Consider the following 14,747-nt stretch of genomic DNA (forward strand, 5'->3'; position numbering starts at 1 on the left):
CAACGTGTGCAGCAAGGTCACCGTCTTTATAGTAGACAATTACCCCTACTTCATATTGGCCTCTATAAAGGTGGTGGTCTGGGCCAGTATTTATTGCCCATCCCCAATTATCCTAGATCTGAGTGGCTAGGCCACTTAATAATCAAGCACTTTGCTGTGGGTCTAGAGTCACATGTATGCCATATCAGGTATGGATGGCAGGTTTCCTTCCCTAGAGGATGTTAGCGAGCCAGATGAGAGGCTGTGACTTCACAGCAAGTAACTTACCTTTGAATTTGATTTGATTTATTATTGTCACATGTAATAATATAATGAAAAGCATTGTTTCTTGTGCTATACAGACAAAACATACCATTCATAGAGAAGGAAATGAGAGTGTGCAGAATGTGGTATTACAGTCATAACTAGGCTGTAGAGAAAGATCAACTGAATGCAAGAAAGTCAGTCAAAAGCCTGACAAGGGCAGGGAAGAAGCTGTTGGTTGGTACGTGACCTCAGACTTTTATATATTTTTCCCGAAGGAAGAAGGTGAAAGAGAGAACCCCTTAACTCCCCTAAGCCTGTTCACTATCTGTATGGCACAAGTCAGGAGTATAATAGGATACTGTTTGTCTGCCTTGTATGAGTGCAGCTCCAACAGCCCTCAAGAAGTTCGTCTGTATCCAGGATAAAGCAGTCCACTTGAATGGCACCTATCCACCACCTTTAACATTAACTCACCCAACCACCTGCACACTGGCAGCAATGTTTACTATATACAAGATGCGCTGCAGCAATGCGCCAAAGTTCCTTTGGCAACACCTTCCAAACCTGTGACCTCTACCGTCTAGAAGGACAGGGCAGCAGATGCATGGGAACATCGCTACCTCACCATACTGATTTGGAACTATATTGTTGTTCCTTCATAATCGTGGGATCAGAATCCTAGCATTCCCTTCCTAGTAGCATTGTGGGTGTGTCTGCACCACATGGACAGCAGTGACTCAAGGAGGTGGCTCTCCTCCACCACTTCAAAAGAATTGGCATTGGGCAGCAAATCATGATTTCTTCATGAGAACCATGTTCCATGACAGAATCAAAAAAGTTGTAGTAAGAAAGAATGTATGTGATGCTTCCTGAGGCAAATTATGCATTTGTCCTATACAATTTTAGTGCTGGTAGTGTCTCAGAACCTGCAATCTTGGGATCAGGGAAATGTGAAATCTTGCTGGATTTCAGATCAGGCAATTTGGGTCAAGTTGGGTTGGGTGAGACCAAATGTTGCTTGGAGCATAGGAACAGATTGGTGCACCAAGGACAAAAGGGTAATTAGTGCCAATGCCAAGTTATGGAGTTAAGATTTTTAAAACATTTTAAATTTGATGCATGGCACATTCTAAAGGCTTTTGGGCAGCTAGATTTGAGACATTACTGTATTAACTGGATATTATTCGATGGATTTTTGTTATAATGAACGAGTGCCAGCAGAAGTTTAAAATGTTGGCTAATTTTTCTTTTGGATCTACCAGCATTAACAAAATATCTTGATTCCATTCAGCTACAGCTTCCACCTTGGAATAAGTCAGGCAGTGTGGTGTTATTGTACTGCTCAATCTGAAGTGAAGCTCCCTTCTCCATACCAGCTGTTACCAAAACCATTCTGTTCCATATCTGCAAAATTGCCTCATCCATCTCACTGCCATCATTTACTTATTGCTATCAATGCCTGCTGCTTCATGATGTGAACGATGAATCTTTTTGTAATCCTTTATTAGGTCTGGGCATCACTGGCAAAGCTGGCATTTGTTTCCGATCCTGAATTGCCATTGCTGCGTTGAATAACTGATATATATGACTATTCTGTTCTGAATAACTTGCTAGACTAATTAAGAAAGCATTTAGGAGTCAATTGTATAGAATTTAAATTCATTAATGGACTCAAACACTGGTGTGGTGGGATTTGAATCTCTGTCCCCAGAGTATTGATCAGGGCCTCTGGGTTGCTAGTCCAGTGATATTATAACTACTTCACCATCCCTCATTAAAGTTTTAAAGTTTAATTATTAGTGTCACAAGTAGACTTACATTAACACTGCAATGTGAAGTTACTGTGAAAATTCCCTAGTCTCCACACTCCGGTGCCCGTTTTGATACATTTGAGGGAGAATTTAGCATGTCTGACTCATCTAACCATCACCTCTTTCAGATTGTGGGGGGGAAACTGGAGCACCCGGAAGAAACCCATGCAGACTCCACATAGACAGTGACCCAAACTGGAAATTGAACCCGGGTCCTTGGAGCTGTCTCAAATTGATTAAATTTTTCTGTTCTGTGCTGCATTCTCAGAACAAAAGATGGGGTTGGATGCAAATTGCAGGTTTATTGATTAGCTGTTAACTTGACAATGGCTTAATCTAGACTGAGGCAACGCCTACAAAATAGCCGATGATCTATACAAACAATACATGTGACTAGACTCTTAGTGATCATGCAACCACACAACAACTCAAATGTATAACACGTTCCTATCCAGCCTCCTTGCTGCAACTTTCCGTGACCATCAACGCATCCGGTACCCCACACTGCTGGCCATGGACGTGTAAGGTCCTGCTTTAGGGTATTAAAAAATCTATTTATATTGCATAATCAAAGCTCCTAATTTACTAATAATCCTTCAAAATGTGAAAAGTGAATATCGCCTTGATCACCAATACCAATGCGCAAACCTGGGGAATTATAAACCTGTTTTTTTCAATGTTGTTTTGAACTCTGGACAGTGAACCTTTTGTAAGTTTTATTTGATGTCTGATTAGTTACAACCAGTACTGTGTTGTTAACTACACAGATTGATTCTGGATGCTTTCAAAATCTCTCAATTTTCCTGCATTGGCCTATAGTGAGTCAGTTGAAGACAGAAAATGAACATAAACTGGGGAGTGAAGTGAATAAAAAGTATTATAACACTCCTCCGGAGACAGGATATCAATGCACAGATATGGTAAATGGGATATGGTTTTGATCTTATGGAATCCTGATGCCGAAATCACTCTAAATTTGTGCTCCATGTTCCTGCATAGCTTTAGGAGTTTTACAGTGGTAAACATGGAATAAAAACTCAAATTGTAAGTACTAGAAATCTGACATCACTGTTGCAAATATTTGGTAGTTTGCATCTGAAAAGAAAAAAATCCAGCTTTATTTTCTAGTCACTTTCCTTTGTCATCACCTTGATTTCTGCACACAATAATGAACTTCTATTTTCAACCATTCCATTTTAGAACATAGAAAAACTACAGCACAAACAGGCCCTTTGGCCCACAAGTTACGCCGAACATCTCTACCTACTAGGCTTACCTATAACCCTCAATTCTCCTAAGTCCCATGTACTCATCCAGAAGTCTCTTAAAAGACCCTATCGAATCCGCCTCCATCATCCATTTTTGGCTTCAGGCCTTGATAATGGACTAGTAGTGTACAACCGGACCAGTGTCACAGTATTTAGCTTAATATTTCTATAGACTTTCAGTTACTTACTGTGGCATGTTACATCTAAAATAATAGACGATTTAAGAACATAAGAACATAAGAAATAGGAGCAGGAGTAGGCCATCTGGCCCTTCGAGCCTGCCCCACCATTCAATAAGATCATGGCTGATCTGTCGTGGCTCAGTTCCACTTTCCCGCCCTCTCCCCATAACCCTTAATCCCCTCTCTTATCAAAAACCCATCAACCCGCTTCTTAAAAATATTTAGCGAGGCAGCCTCCACCACTTCAACGGGCAGAGAATTCCAGAGGTTCACCACCCTTTGAGTGAAGAAGTTCCTCCTCAACTCCATTCTAAACCGCCCCCCCCCTTTATCTTGAGGCTGTGCCCCCTAGTCCTACTGTCTTTTTTGAGCGGGAAGAGTCTCTCCACCTCTATCCTATCTATCCCATTCATCATCTTATACGTCTCAATGAGATCTCCCCTCATTCTTCTAAACTCTAACGAGTACAAGCCTGGTTTATTCAGCCTCTCCTCATAGCTCAACCCCCTCAACTCCGGTATCAGCCTAATAAACCTCCTCTGCACTCCCTCCAAGGCCAAAATATCCTTGCGCAGGTGCGGCACCCAAAACTGCACACAGTACTCCAGCTTTGGCCTCACCAATGCCCTATACAGCTGCAGCAAGACCTCCCTACTTTTATATTCAATCCCCCTCGCTATGAAGGCCAGCATCCCATTCGCCTTCCTGACCACCTGCTGCACCTGCAGGCTGGGTTTTTGCGACTCATGCACAAGGACCCCGAGGTCCCTCTGCACCGTCGCCTGCTGCAGTTTTTCGCCACGTAAGTAATAGTCCTTCCTACCATTGTTCCTACCAAAGTGGACCACCTCACACTTGCCAACATTAAATTCCATTTGCCATTTCCTGGCCCATTCGCCCAGCCTATCTAGATCCTTCTGCAGACTGTCCACACCCTCCGCACAATTTGCCTTTCCCCCAATCTTGGTGTCATCAGCAAATTTCGACACCCTACACTCGGTTCCCTCCTCCAGATCATCTATATAAATGGTAAATAGCTGAGGCCCCAGCACCGACCCCTGGGGCACCCCACTAGTCACCAACCGCCAATCCGAATAGCACCCATTGACCCCCACTCTCTGCCTCCTATTTGACAACCAATCCTCTATCCACGCTAACACCCTACCCCCAACTCCATGTCCTCTGACCTTTTGTAGAAGTTTCAAACTGTGATCAAAATTCACTTCTATCTCTAAATTTATCTATCTCTAAATCTGATTTAAATTTAGCCTGTTTCTAAATTTATGCTTGAAATTTACATTTGATTTGTTTTGCTGTCCTATTCATCTCCCTACAGTGCAGAGGGAATCTATTCAGCCATCGAGTCTGCGTTAACCTTCCGATAGAGCAACTTGCGTAGGGCCGACATCTGTGACCCCACATATTTATCTTGCTAATCCTACACATCTAAGGAAATATTTACCAAGGCCAATTAACCTAACCTGCACGTGTTTGGACAGTGGGAGGAAACACAGGCAGATGTGAGGAGAACGTGCGAACTCCACACAGACAGTCATCTAAGGCAGAATTGAACCCGTGTCCCTGGCGCTGAGGCAGCATTGCTAACCACTGTGCCACCCCTGCTTGCCCTCCTTGAATTATTTAGATCCAAAGTTGCTCCAATTTAACTGGAAAATATTATCTGTTATCAAATTGAGATACGTAAACCTCTAAACTCCTTTCAACATGTATAGCAGTAACTATGCAAGTCCATAATATTGCAACTTAGAGCTGTTTACAGGCACAGAATAGGCTAAAATCTTTATCACTTCCAGGAATCATGCTCAGCAGGCTTAATAGGGTAAGCCACTTAGTTGTGTCAAACAGGTACAGGGTTAGCTCCTGTACCTGTTTGCAAGGACATGACTGAATCTGTTAACATTGGTTAATGTTATTAACTAAAATGCTGCATCTGTGAACATCTAATTCTGCGATGAGAGGATATTAGTTACATGTTTAAAAGTTAATATTTGACAGTTCCTTACAGTCATTCCTATCTGAGTAGTAATGGACGACAGACCAGCCTTTATAGAACATAGAACATTACAGCGCAGTACAGGCCCTTCAGCCCTCGATGGTTCCACTGGTCGGCGCAACAACCTAATGACCCTCTAATCTAAACTATTCCAATATTATGCATATGCCTTTCCAATGACCATTTGAACGCCCTTAAAGTTGGCGAGTCAATATAGGTGATTAGCTCCAGTTCGTATCAGATGAGTTTAACAAATTGGGATCTAGCAGTAAAGTTTAAGTAAATTGTTGAATAAAAACAAAAAATTCTGGAAATACTCAGGTTAGGCTGTCTCTATGGATTAGTAGTTCAGAGATGCAGAAGGATTCTCTGGGCACCCTGGTTCAAATCCCACCATGGTGGATAGTAAAATTTGAATTCAGTAAAAGCAAAATTTGGAATTCCAAGTCTTATGACTATGAAACCATTGCCAATTGTCATGATGTCATCTGTGAAATATTCTATATAGACACTTCGACCAGTTTATTACACTTATTCAAGTCCCTTTGAGACAGACAAAGGACTGGTTCAAACTTAGTTTTATTAAAAACACTCATGGATTAAAGAAATCCATGCATTAGATTAAGTTAACTTTCCTTCAAAGTAGGCTAATTGCCTAAGAGATATTACCCTGTCCGGTAAAATCGCTGTTGTACTCATTCACTGAACTCACGGCAATTGATGAACTCAGGGTCCTTTTAGCATAAAGTTGGATCTCACATGCCCTTTTGTGTTGACCCAGTTTGTGGTAGGTTTGGTTGAGCCTCCATTGGAGTTTGTCTTGGATATGGCTGTTTTACTTGTCTCTTCCCTTCTTCGAAGGTTTCCTGGTTTTTGGCCAATGCGTAGCTTTGTCAAAGAGTTGACCCATAATATACTGGGCTGAATTTGAGTACGTGCAAATAGTAAATTTATTTGCTTGTACTCAAATTTATTTAGGCTTGTTTATGATGGTAGGCAACTCATTGGTTAAGAGACAATTGGAATGTTCCAGTTTTCTTCAAACTAAACCTTTCCATCTCTACCTTTTTCTTCCTTTAAGATATTTCTTAAAACTTTGACACAACCTTTGGTTTTCTTCCCTAGTAGCCTTTAATGGATAAATGATTATGCTTTGTAATATTCCTCTAACATGCCTTTGGATGGTTTATTGTACTAAAGGCGCGAGATACATATAGGTGGTTGTAGTTGGAACACAGTTCAACATTTTGAGTAAGTTATGTAAGAAATTTGTTTTTTAATTGGACATTTTAAAAGGCTATCATTTAAAATGAGAGCATAGGAGGTTGACAGTTAATTTGTCTCTTGTAGCATGCTTACCAGATTTAATTCTATCAAAGATTATCAAATCCAAGTGTAAAGTTAACGGAGGAAAGCAAACTGTCAAGTTTGTATATTGCTGTAATTAATGATCAGGGCTGAATATCAAAAGTTTATTTTCTGCAAAGGGATATTTGCAAATCAGAGTAACTCATTGTGGCACTATGATGGTTAAACTATATTTGAAAATATCCAGTAGCTCAAACTATAGTGCGAAAGGAGAACATTTTGGTCCATCATGGATGTGCCAACTTGCTGAAAGAACTTTCTGCTTAGTCCTGTTATCTACTTCCCTTTAAAAGTGGTTAAGTATTCTGTTTCCATCACTTTCTAGTTGAGCATTTCATCTAACAATCCATTAGGATATCTTTCCATTTTATATACTGTCCAGATACACTCCCAATAGCTCTCTTTATACAAATGCTTTAATGATTTTCATCCCTTGTGATATAATTGCCTTGCCCCTCTGCCTTGCAAAAAAAAGGTGCCCAGGTTGTATAGATTTCAAATTTTTCATGGTTTTAGTTACCATAGATTTGATAACACGTTTTTTGCCTCCAAAACAATGTTAGCTTAATGTAAAACTACCTTATAATTTGTGTGTTTCTCCCTTACAGAAAACAAGATGGTGGACCGCTTAGCAAACAGTGAGGCAAATGCTCGACGCATTGGCATGGTTGAGAGTTGTTTTGGAGCAGCTGGCCAACCTCTGACTATTCCCGGTCGAGTACTCATAGGCGAGGGAGTTCTTACAAAGCTCTGTCGAAAGAAGCCAAAAGCCAGGCAGTTTTTCTTGTTCAATGATATCCTTGTTTATGGTAATATTGTAATCCAAAAGAAAAAGTACAACAAGCAGCATATAATTCCATTGGAGAACGTTACAATTGATTCCATTGAAGATGATGGTGAGTTGCGTAATGGCTGGCTTATTAAGACTCCAACCAAATCCTTTGCTGTTTATGCTGCTACTGCCACTGAAAAATCTGAATGGATGAATCATATTAACAAGTGTGTCACTGATTTGTTGTCAAAAAGTGGGAAAGTACCCAGTAATGAGCACGCTGCTGTTTGGGTACCTGATTCAGAAGCGAATATATGCATGCGTTGTCAAAAAGTCAAATTCACACCAGTCAGCCGTCGACATCATTGCCGAAAATGTGGATTTGTTGTATGTGGGCCTTGTTCAGATAAACGGTTTCTTCTTCCCAGCCAATCCTCCAAGCCAGTACGTGTGTGCTCCTTCTGCTATGATCTGCTCTCTACTGGCCAGCTGACTGCAACTCTGCCAAATCGCTCCGAGTTTTACCGTGGATCCATCCAGTCCCCTAGAAATTTATCTGATGAAGATGACGATGACGACAGCAGTGATTAAAAAATGAAATGTCAACTTTGGTATTTAAATAATTGGAGTCAAACTTCAAATGAACAGTTTTTGAGGTGTTAATTCATAACTTCCTCTGTGACAATTAGCCATAAACTATATACCTGCAAACCTTAATACAAAACTTGTGCCTAAACATTGGATGAACTAATGTTTTCTACTCTATCTTCTGCTGGAACACACTGCTGACTGAAAAATAACATTCTTGGCCAGTTGTAACCATGATCGTTTTTAGATATTTGATTTACTTTCTGGCTGCATGAAAAAAATAAATCTTATTGTCCTCTGTCTACATTATTTTGTGTGATTTTCCCAAATATTTAAAATCAAAATCTCCTTGTAATGCTATGAAAAGGACATTGGAAGCGGCAATGTTGATGTGAAGGTTGAAAGAGGAGTACTCATATGTGAACACTATACTGTCAAACATTAATATTGGCCTGATTCACATTCGTTTAGGACAGGATTAAAATGGTATTGCTGTATCAAAACCAGGTTTCTGAGCAAAACATATGCAGGAAAGTCGAATGTAATATGGCACATCTAGTTCGGGGCCTTAAAATGTTTTCCTCATGATGCTGAAAAATTGTAGATTTTTCTCTCCATAATCAGCCATCATGCTCCAAATATCTTGTTTAATCTCAAACAAAAAAGCCACATTTTGTAGAGCTCTTCCACAGGTGGTAGGATAGTTTGTTTAGTAAACAGGTTCTGAAACCACTAAAATGCAATAGAATCTCTGGAGAATATTGTAAAGTCAAGATTGTTTTTGGGAAATGGAGTTTTACCAGATTAAACCTCACTTAACACGTTTTTACTCAAATTTCCTTGATTACGCAGAACTTTAATACCTTTTATGAATAAAGTTTCTTGAGTCCAATTCAAAGACACCACCATTAGTGCAGGTGAACAAAATCACCCTCCTGCTCTTCTCCCTCTCCACCCCCATCCCAATGACTTCCCTGCCAAATTCTCATATTTGACAGAGGAGCTAAGACTTGGCTAGACATTGACATTACCTTTGCCCAAAAAGCATCTGGAAGCAAAATTCTTTTTATTAAAAGTAAAATACTGTGGGTGCTGGAAATCTGAAGTAAAAGCAGACAATGCTGGAAATATACAACATATCAGGAGACCTCTGTGAAGAGAGAGAAATAGTGTTAACATTTCAAGTTGATAATTTTTCGTTAGAAATCTTTCACTATTCTGTTTAATCACTTGCCTTGCTCTATTGCATGACACTCATCAGTGCTAACATTCTGTTTATATTGTAGTACTCAAGATCAGTACATTTAAAATTAATCAACACAATTCATTGTAGTTTGTCTGATATTTTCAAACTGCCGGAACAAATAAATATGAATTTATAGTATGTCATTGACTTCTATGGAATCAAAACCAGGTCCTCATTGACTGATTGGAAAACAGCATTGGAGAAATTGCAGTTTATTAATTTCACCAGTGATTTAAGAACAAACTATTCATCAATATGATGGCCAATACTACTTTTGTCACTAATTAGAAATTGAATTGCAAGAAAGATTTTGGAGTATTGTGATTTCTAATTACCAGAGTGATGGCAGTATTTGTGAATTACTGGGACCTAGGAGTTTCTATTCCAATGTTCTTAGTAAAACTGAAGTAAGACCAAATACCATGTTTTTCTCAAAATATGGCATTTATGAAGAAATATAGCACAAGTCTGTTGCTGAAATGCTGCTTTACTTGGATTAAATTAGTGATGATTTTGAAAGCCTTTAGGACTGTGCTTTACACATTGAGCTATAAGATCATGAGCTGAAACCTGGCATTCAGGTGTTTAATATTCCCTAAGCAGTGAATAGTCTTAATTAGCTGAGAACGTTTAACAAATTCATGCATATGAGCAAGTTGACAGTGGAAGCTGGCAGAGAACAAGAGGTAACCTGGAAATGGGAATTTCCTTAGACCATGTAGTGCCTTGACATGGCAAGTGTGTTGCAAGGAATGCAAACCCTTTGTACACTGGTAATGTTTTACAGGGAGTTTTATTACTAGCTCGATATTGTGTAAATGTTGGCTAATGAGCATAATCCTGTACAAAACTGTCCACCTTTTGCTTTTCCTTTTGTAAACATGAATCGTTTAGAATATTTTAAAAACCAAAATGAAACATTATCCTAACATTTGTAACACCAGCTGTGGAATAGGGTGCAAGTTTGTGGTGAATACAAGGTGTTGAAGAAATATTCAATCGTTATTACTTATGCATTTTTAAAAATATGTGTGCAACATAAGTTTAATGATGTGAAACATTTGTAATAGCAAACAGCAACAGGCAGTGCTCCGTTATCCTCCAAATACCAATTGTAGAGAATAAGTTGAGTATTTAGATACTCTGTTTTGATGTCCAGTGCCCTTGGATGAATAGTAATTATCTTCCACTGTGATACTGTGGTTCACTTTGTGGTCATTTCAAAGATATAGCAACAATCACATTAGATCTGTTCAGATCTTATCTCATCCTGCCCACAGCTTCAACCAAACTTTGTTGCTGCTTCATATTTCTGGCCCATTGAGTACCTGCTTCTGAAGCTCAGTATAAATGGGATTGATGGGCAATATTATGGGTCTCAAGTTGCTATAAAAACCTGTATTTCAGACTGAGGTATTGAGAACAAAAAACCCAAATATGATGCTTGGTAAAATCTAAATTTTAAATGTGTGCAATGTTTTTGCTGGAAGATGAACTCTGCTAAATTAATGGTTCTTTTTCATAGGAGTAGGTTTAGTAACTTGCGGTCCTTTGTTATTACACTCCAGGAATATTCTCTCATATTTTTACTGGAGTGTTTTTTTTCTCTTTAGCTGATTAATTAGTAATGGGCAGTAGTACGCAATACAATTGTTTTAACCCTTGAATGTTGTGTTTGACCATTTGTCACTTCTCTCCATGTAGTCAGTAATGGTGTAGTGATTTTTTTTAACAAGTAACAGGAACTGTATATTTTCCTCTATCATGACAACTACGTGAATGCATAACCAGTATTAGTGAATGATTCAGTTTCATTCGACTGATTCTCCTAATTATCTAGCTGCATTTAAATATGCAGGTGCCTCAAATTGTGCTTGTATGCCTGTGATCGGGTGGAATGAATAGAAATCTGGAAATTTTAAGTATTGCTTCTGTGACTGAATCTGTTAAAGCCAACTCGGGTAACTCCTACCCATCTTAGTAAATTGAGAAATGCACTTAAGATAAAGGACATTTTGAGATTCACGTTTTGATTTACTGGAACACTTTTTTTAAAGTTTCAAAACCGCTAATCAACTACATTATGAAATACCTTTTTGGAGCTGCTGCATATTGAGTAATTCAAGTACTGAATAGCATGTTATGGCATGACAGCATGAGATTGCTGGGGCAGCTGACATTTTCAAACATTGCACTGATTCAAACTCTGAGAAACAATTTTTCTCAGTTGAAAGATTGCAGTTGCTTATCAGCTGAATTTGATGGCACGTCTATGGAAAATGTGTAGTGCAGTTTTCTGTTGCTTTTCTCGTCCATTCAGCTGTTGCAAGTGAGAGAAAAAAAAAGCAAGCTTGCACCTGATTTACTTTAATTTTCTAAACACCATTTACTTCCAGCTATATTAAACAATTACTAAAGTTTAATGGAGTGAAATTGAAATGATTAAAACCAGATGTTCAAAAATCTTATTTTCTGAAGCTGTCTTTCTCAGGAAAAAATATCAGTGTACAAAGGGTACATAAAATAAGATTTACAAACAAACTTGATTACAGTCCTGATTTTTGGCTTGCATCTTACAGATATTCTTTAATAGAAAGGAATAAATTTTTTTGCTTTACTTTTTTTTGTATAATGTACTTTTTCAAATTTGGCACTTTACTACTTTATTTTGCAAAGTATGTTGCTTTAAGAATCCTCCAAAAAATTATAAATGTAATATTAACCCCTCTTCATTCAAGTTTTTTCTCGCTTTTGTAGAAGCTTGCACTATACTGCGCTGAGTTGGAAGGTGTCAGTGAAACGTTTGAATCTTTCAACACAATGAAATGTTTATTATCTGTAGTTAATGATTATGGTGTTTTTACAAGTTGTTGATTTTGAATTGTATATGTTGGTGTAGAATTCCTTCAATTATTCATCTAAGTCTTGGATGTAGATTTTTTTTTGGTGTTGACAATGTACAAACTCTTTGATCTTTTGAAAGGGCTCAATACTTTGTAACAAATGTATTTGTTATGCAAATATATTGCATTGCTTGTCTAAAATACTTTGTGGTTATCTGACACTAATACCAAGTAATAAAATGATTTTAGGGCAGAATATGTAATAAACTACAACTAAAATTCTGTTTAAAAAATAAACGGTCTTAACTGTTTTGTAACTGTTCAGGTTTTGGTGTACAGTTAATCCAAGATGTCAGCATTTCAAAGGTCTCTTCGTGTCACTATTAAAATTTCATTGCAATCAGGCCATTTTCTATTCTGTAGAGAAAGCGTGTACCTGCACAAAATGTGCAAAACACATTTTTGGGCAGTCAGGTGAAAAAGCCTCCATTATTATGTGTCTTCAGAAGCCTTTATGCCATTTAAGGGAAAAAAAATAAGGTTTTTGTAATTATAAAATTGTCATCTAAATGCAGAATGAAGTACACAGTAAAGCATTGAAATATTTGTCGTTCTATTTTGATTCTCGGAAGCACAGCTGTTTGGTTTTCACCAGAGCGTACTCTTTATCTAATGGGTTTATTTGCCCTGATCAGTCATCACATATTTGTGCTCTGTTTACAAGATCATTCAAATTTGTGTCAGAATTTGGATATAGCTTTAAAAAATTAAGTCCCTATAAACTGACAACTATAGACTAACAGCTCACTAATAGTGAGACATCAACAGCTAACAACTAATGTTGGAAATGCTCAGCAGGTCAGGCAGCATCTGTGGAGTGATGTACAGAATTATTTTGACAAAAGGTGACTTAATACTTCACTGTATGTCATTGACAGCAAACTTGATGCTTCAATAAGGCCCTGCACAAAATTATTGTATGTTATCTTCACCTTGTTTTTAAAATGTTTCCTCACATGAAGGTTTGCAATCTACTGCAGTTGTTAGTAAAATTTTCTGTGGTGAAGTTGTAAAGATCTGAAAGGCCCATAAATGCTGTCTGTTTTACTGAGAATTACCAATATTTTCTGTTTCAGATTTGAGACATTTCCAGAATGTAACAGAAAATTCCAGTGATCCACAGAGGAGAAAAGGAATGGCATTACATACACTGCTTAGAACATTAAGCTTCTGAAGCATTCTTTGAACTATTCATGCCTTTTTAATGCTGACATTTTTAAGACCAATGTGAATCCAATAAGCGGGTCCAGTTTACACTGACCACAAATTTGGAAAAGTAACATTGCATATTGAAATACATTATTGGCTTGGAAATGAACCAAAATCCGTATAAAATCAAGGCAGAAGTTTCTAGTTTCAGACATAAGCTTTACAGTATCAATAGTAACTGTTATTAAAATGTTCTTTCTTGACTTCACAAATTTGATACATTATTTAAGTACACTTTATACATGCTTTGTGTATTCTGTTTGGAAAAATTAAAAATGCAAAGGCTTTGCCTCTTAGTCCACAATAAACCTTTCAGGACATATTTAAATTACGTTTTGGTGACTTCAAACATATCTTCCAATTTTTGAGCTTCGCGTAATTTTTTGTGTTGCAACTGCAAGCAAAAATTTCAAGGAATAGGATTTAAAGTGTCGATACAAACATGGTAAATAACTTTTGCCACGATTGATTTGGATTTGCACCAAATTTTAAACAAACCAGTTGAATGATGGGAATTATCTTGCATCCCATTTTCTTCTCAAATGTCATTTTTGTCAAAGAAAAAACACCAGCTTAAACAACCATTTGCTCTTGCTATAAGAGGAAGTGGAACTTTGGAAAAAGTTTTTTTACTGGTTGGCAAGATGCCTTCATTCATCAGAAAAAATGGCTGCTGCTATTGTGTCCAGTTGGCATTATGGCAAGTCCTGACTGAAATGAGCCATTAAATGTGATCCAGTTTTTATTGCACATGCACAGTCTATGGGTAACCAGTACTTCTGCATCTGGGTGGCACAGTGGTTGGCACTGTAGCCTCATAGCACCAATGACCCGGGTTCAATTCCCAACTTGGGTCACCTGTGTGGAGTTTGCATGTTCTCCCCATGTCTGTGGATTCCTCTGAGTGCTCCGGTTTCCTCCCACAGTCTGAAAGACATGTTGGTTAAGTGCATTAGCCATGCTAAATTCTTCCTGTGTACCCAAACAGGCATCTGATACAGTAACTAGGGGTTTTTCCACAGTAACTTCATTGCAGTGTTAATGTAAGCCTACTTGTGACTCTAATGGAGGTTGATTTTGGTCGCAAAGGGAACAGTTTGCGTTCAAACTGGAAACATGGGTAAGTTTTATATGGCGCAA

General features: G+C 38.2%; 1 protein-coding gene across 2 annotated transcripts in view; it reads left to right on the forward strand.

Annotated features, from left to right (window-relative positions):
* plekhf2 (pleckstrin homology domain containing, family F (with FYVE domain) member 2) overlaps positions 1-13,938 on the forward strand; it is a 51,729-nt gene extending 37,791 nt beyond the window's left edge. For both annotated transcript variants that reach the window (XM_080194444.1, XM_080194445.1), the window contains exon 2: positions 7,498-13,938. In XM_080194444.1, coding sequence (XP_080050570.1) covers positions 7,506-8,252 — 747 coding nt within the window. In that variant the 5' untranslated portion in view covers positions 7,498-7,505 and the 3' untranslated portion in view covers positions 8,253-13,938. The remainder of the gene's footprint in view (positions 1-7,497) is intronic.
* The last annotated feature ends 809 nt before the right edge of the window (positions 13,939-14,747 follow it).

The sequence above is a fragment of the Carcharhinus amblyrhynchos genome, chromosome 8 (assembly GCF_965287045.1).
Source record: "Carcharhinus amblyrhynchos chromosome 8, sCarAmb.v2.hapA, whole genome shotgun sequence".
Lineage (NCBI taxonomy): Eukaryota > Metazoa > Chordata > Chondrichthyes > Carcharhiniformes > Carcharhinidae > Carcharhinus > Carcharhinus amblyrhynchos.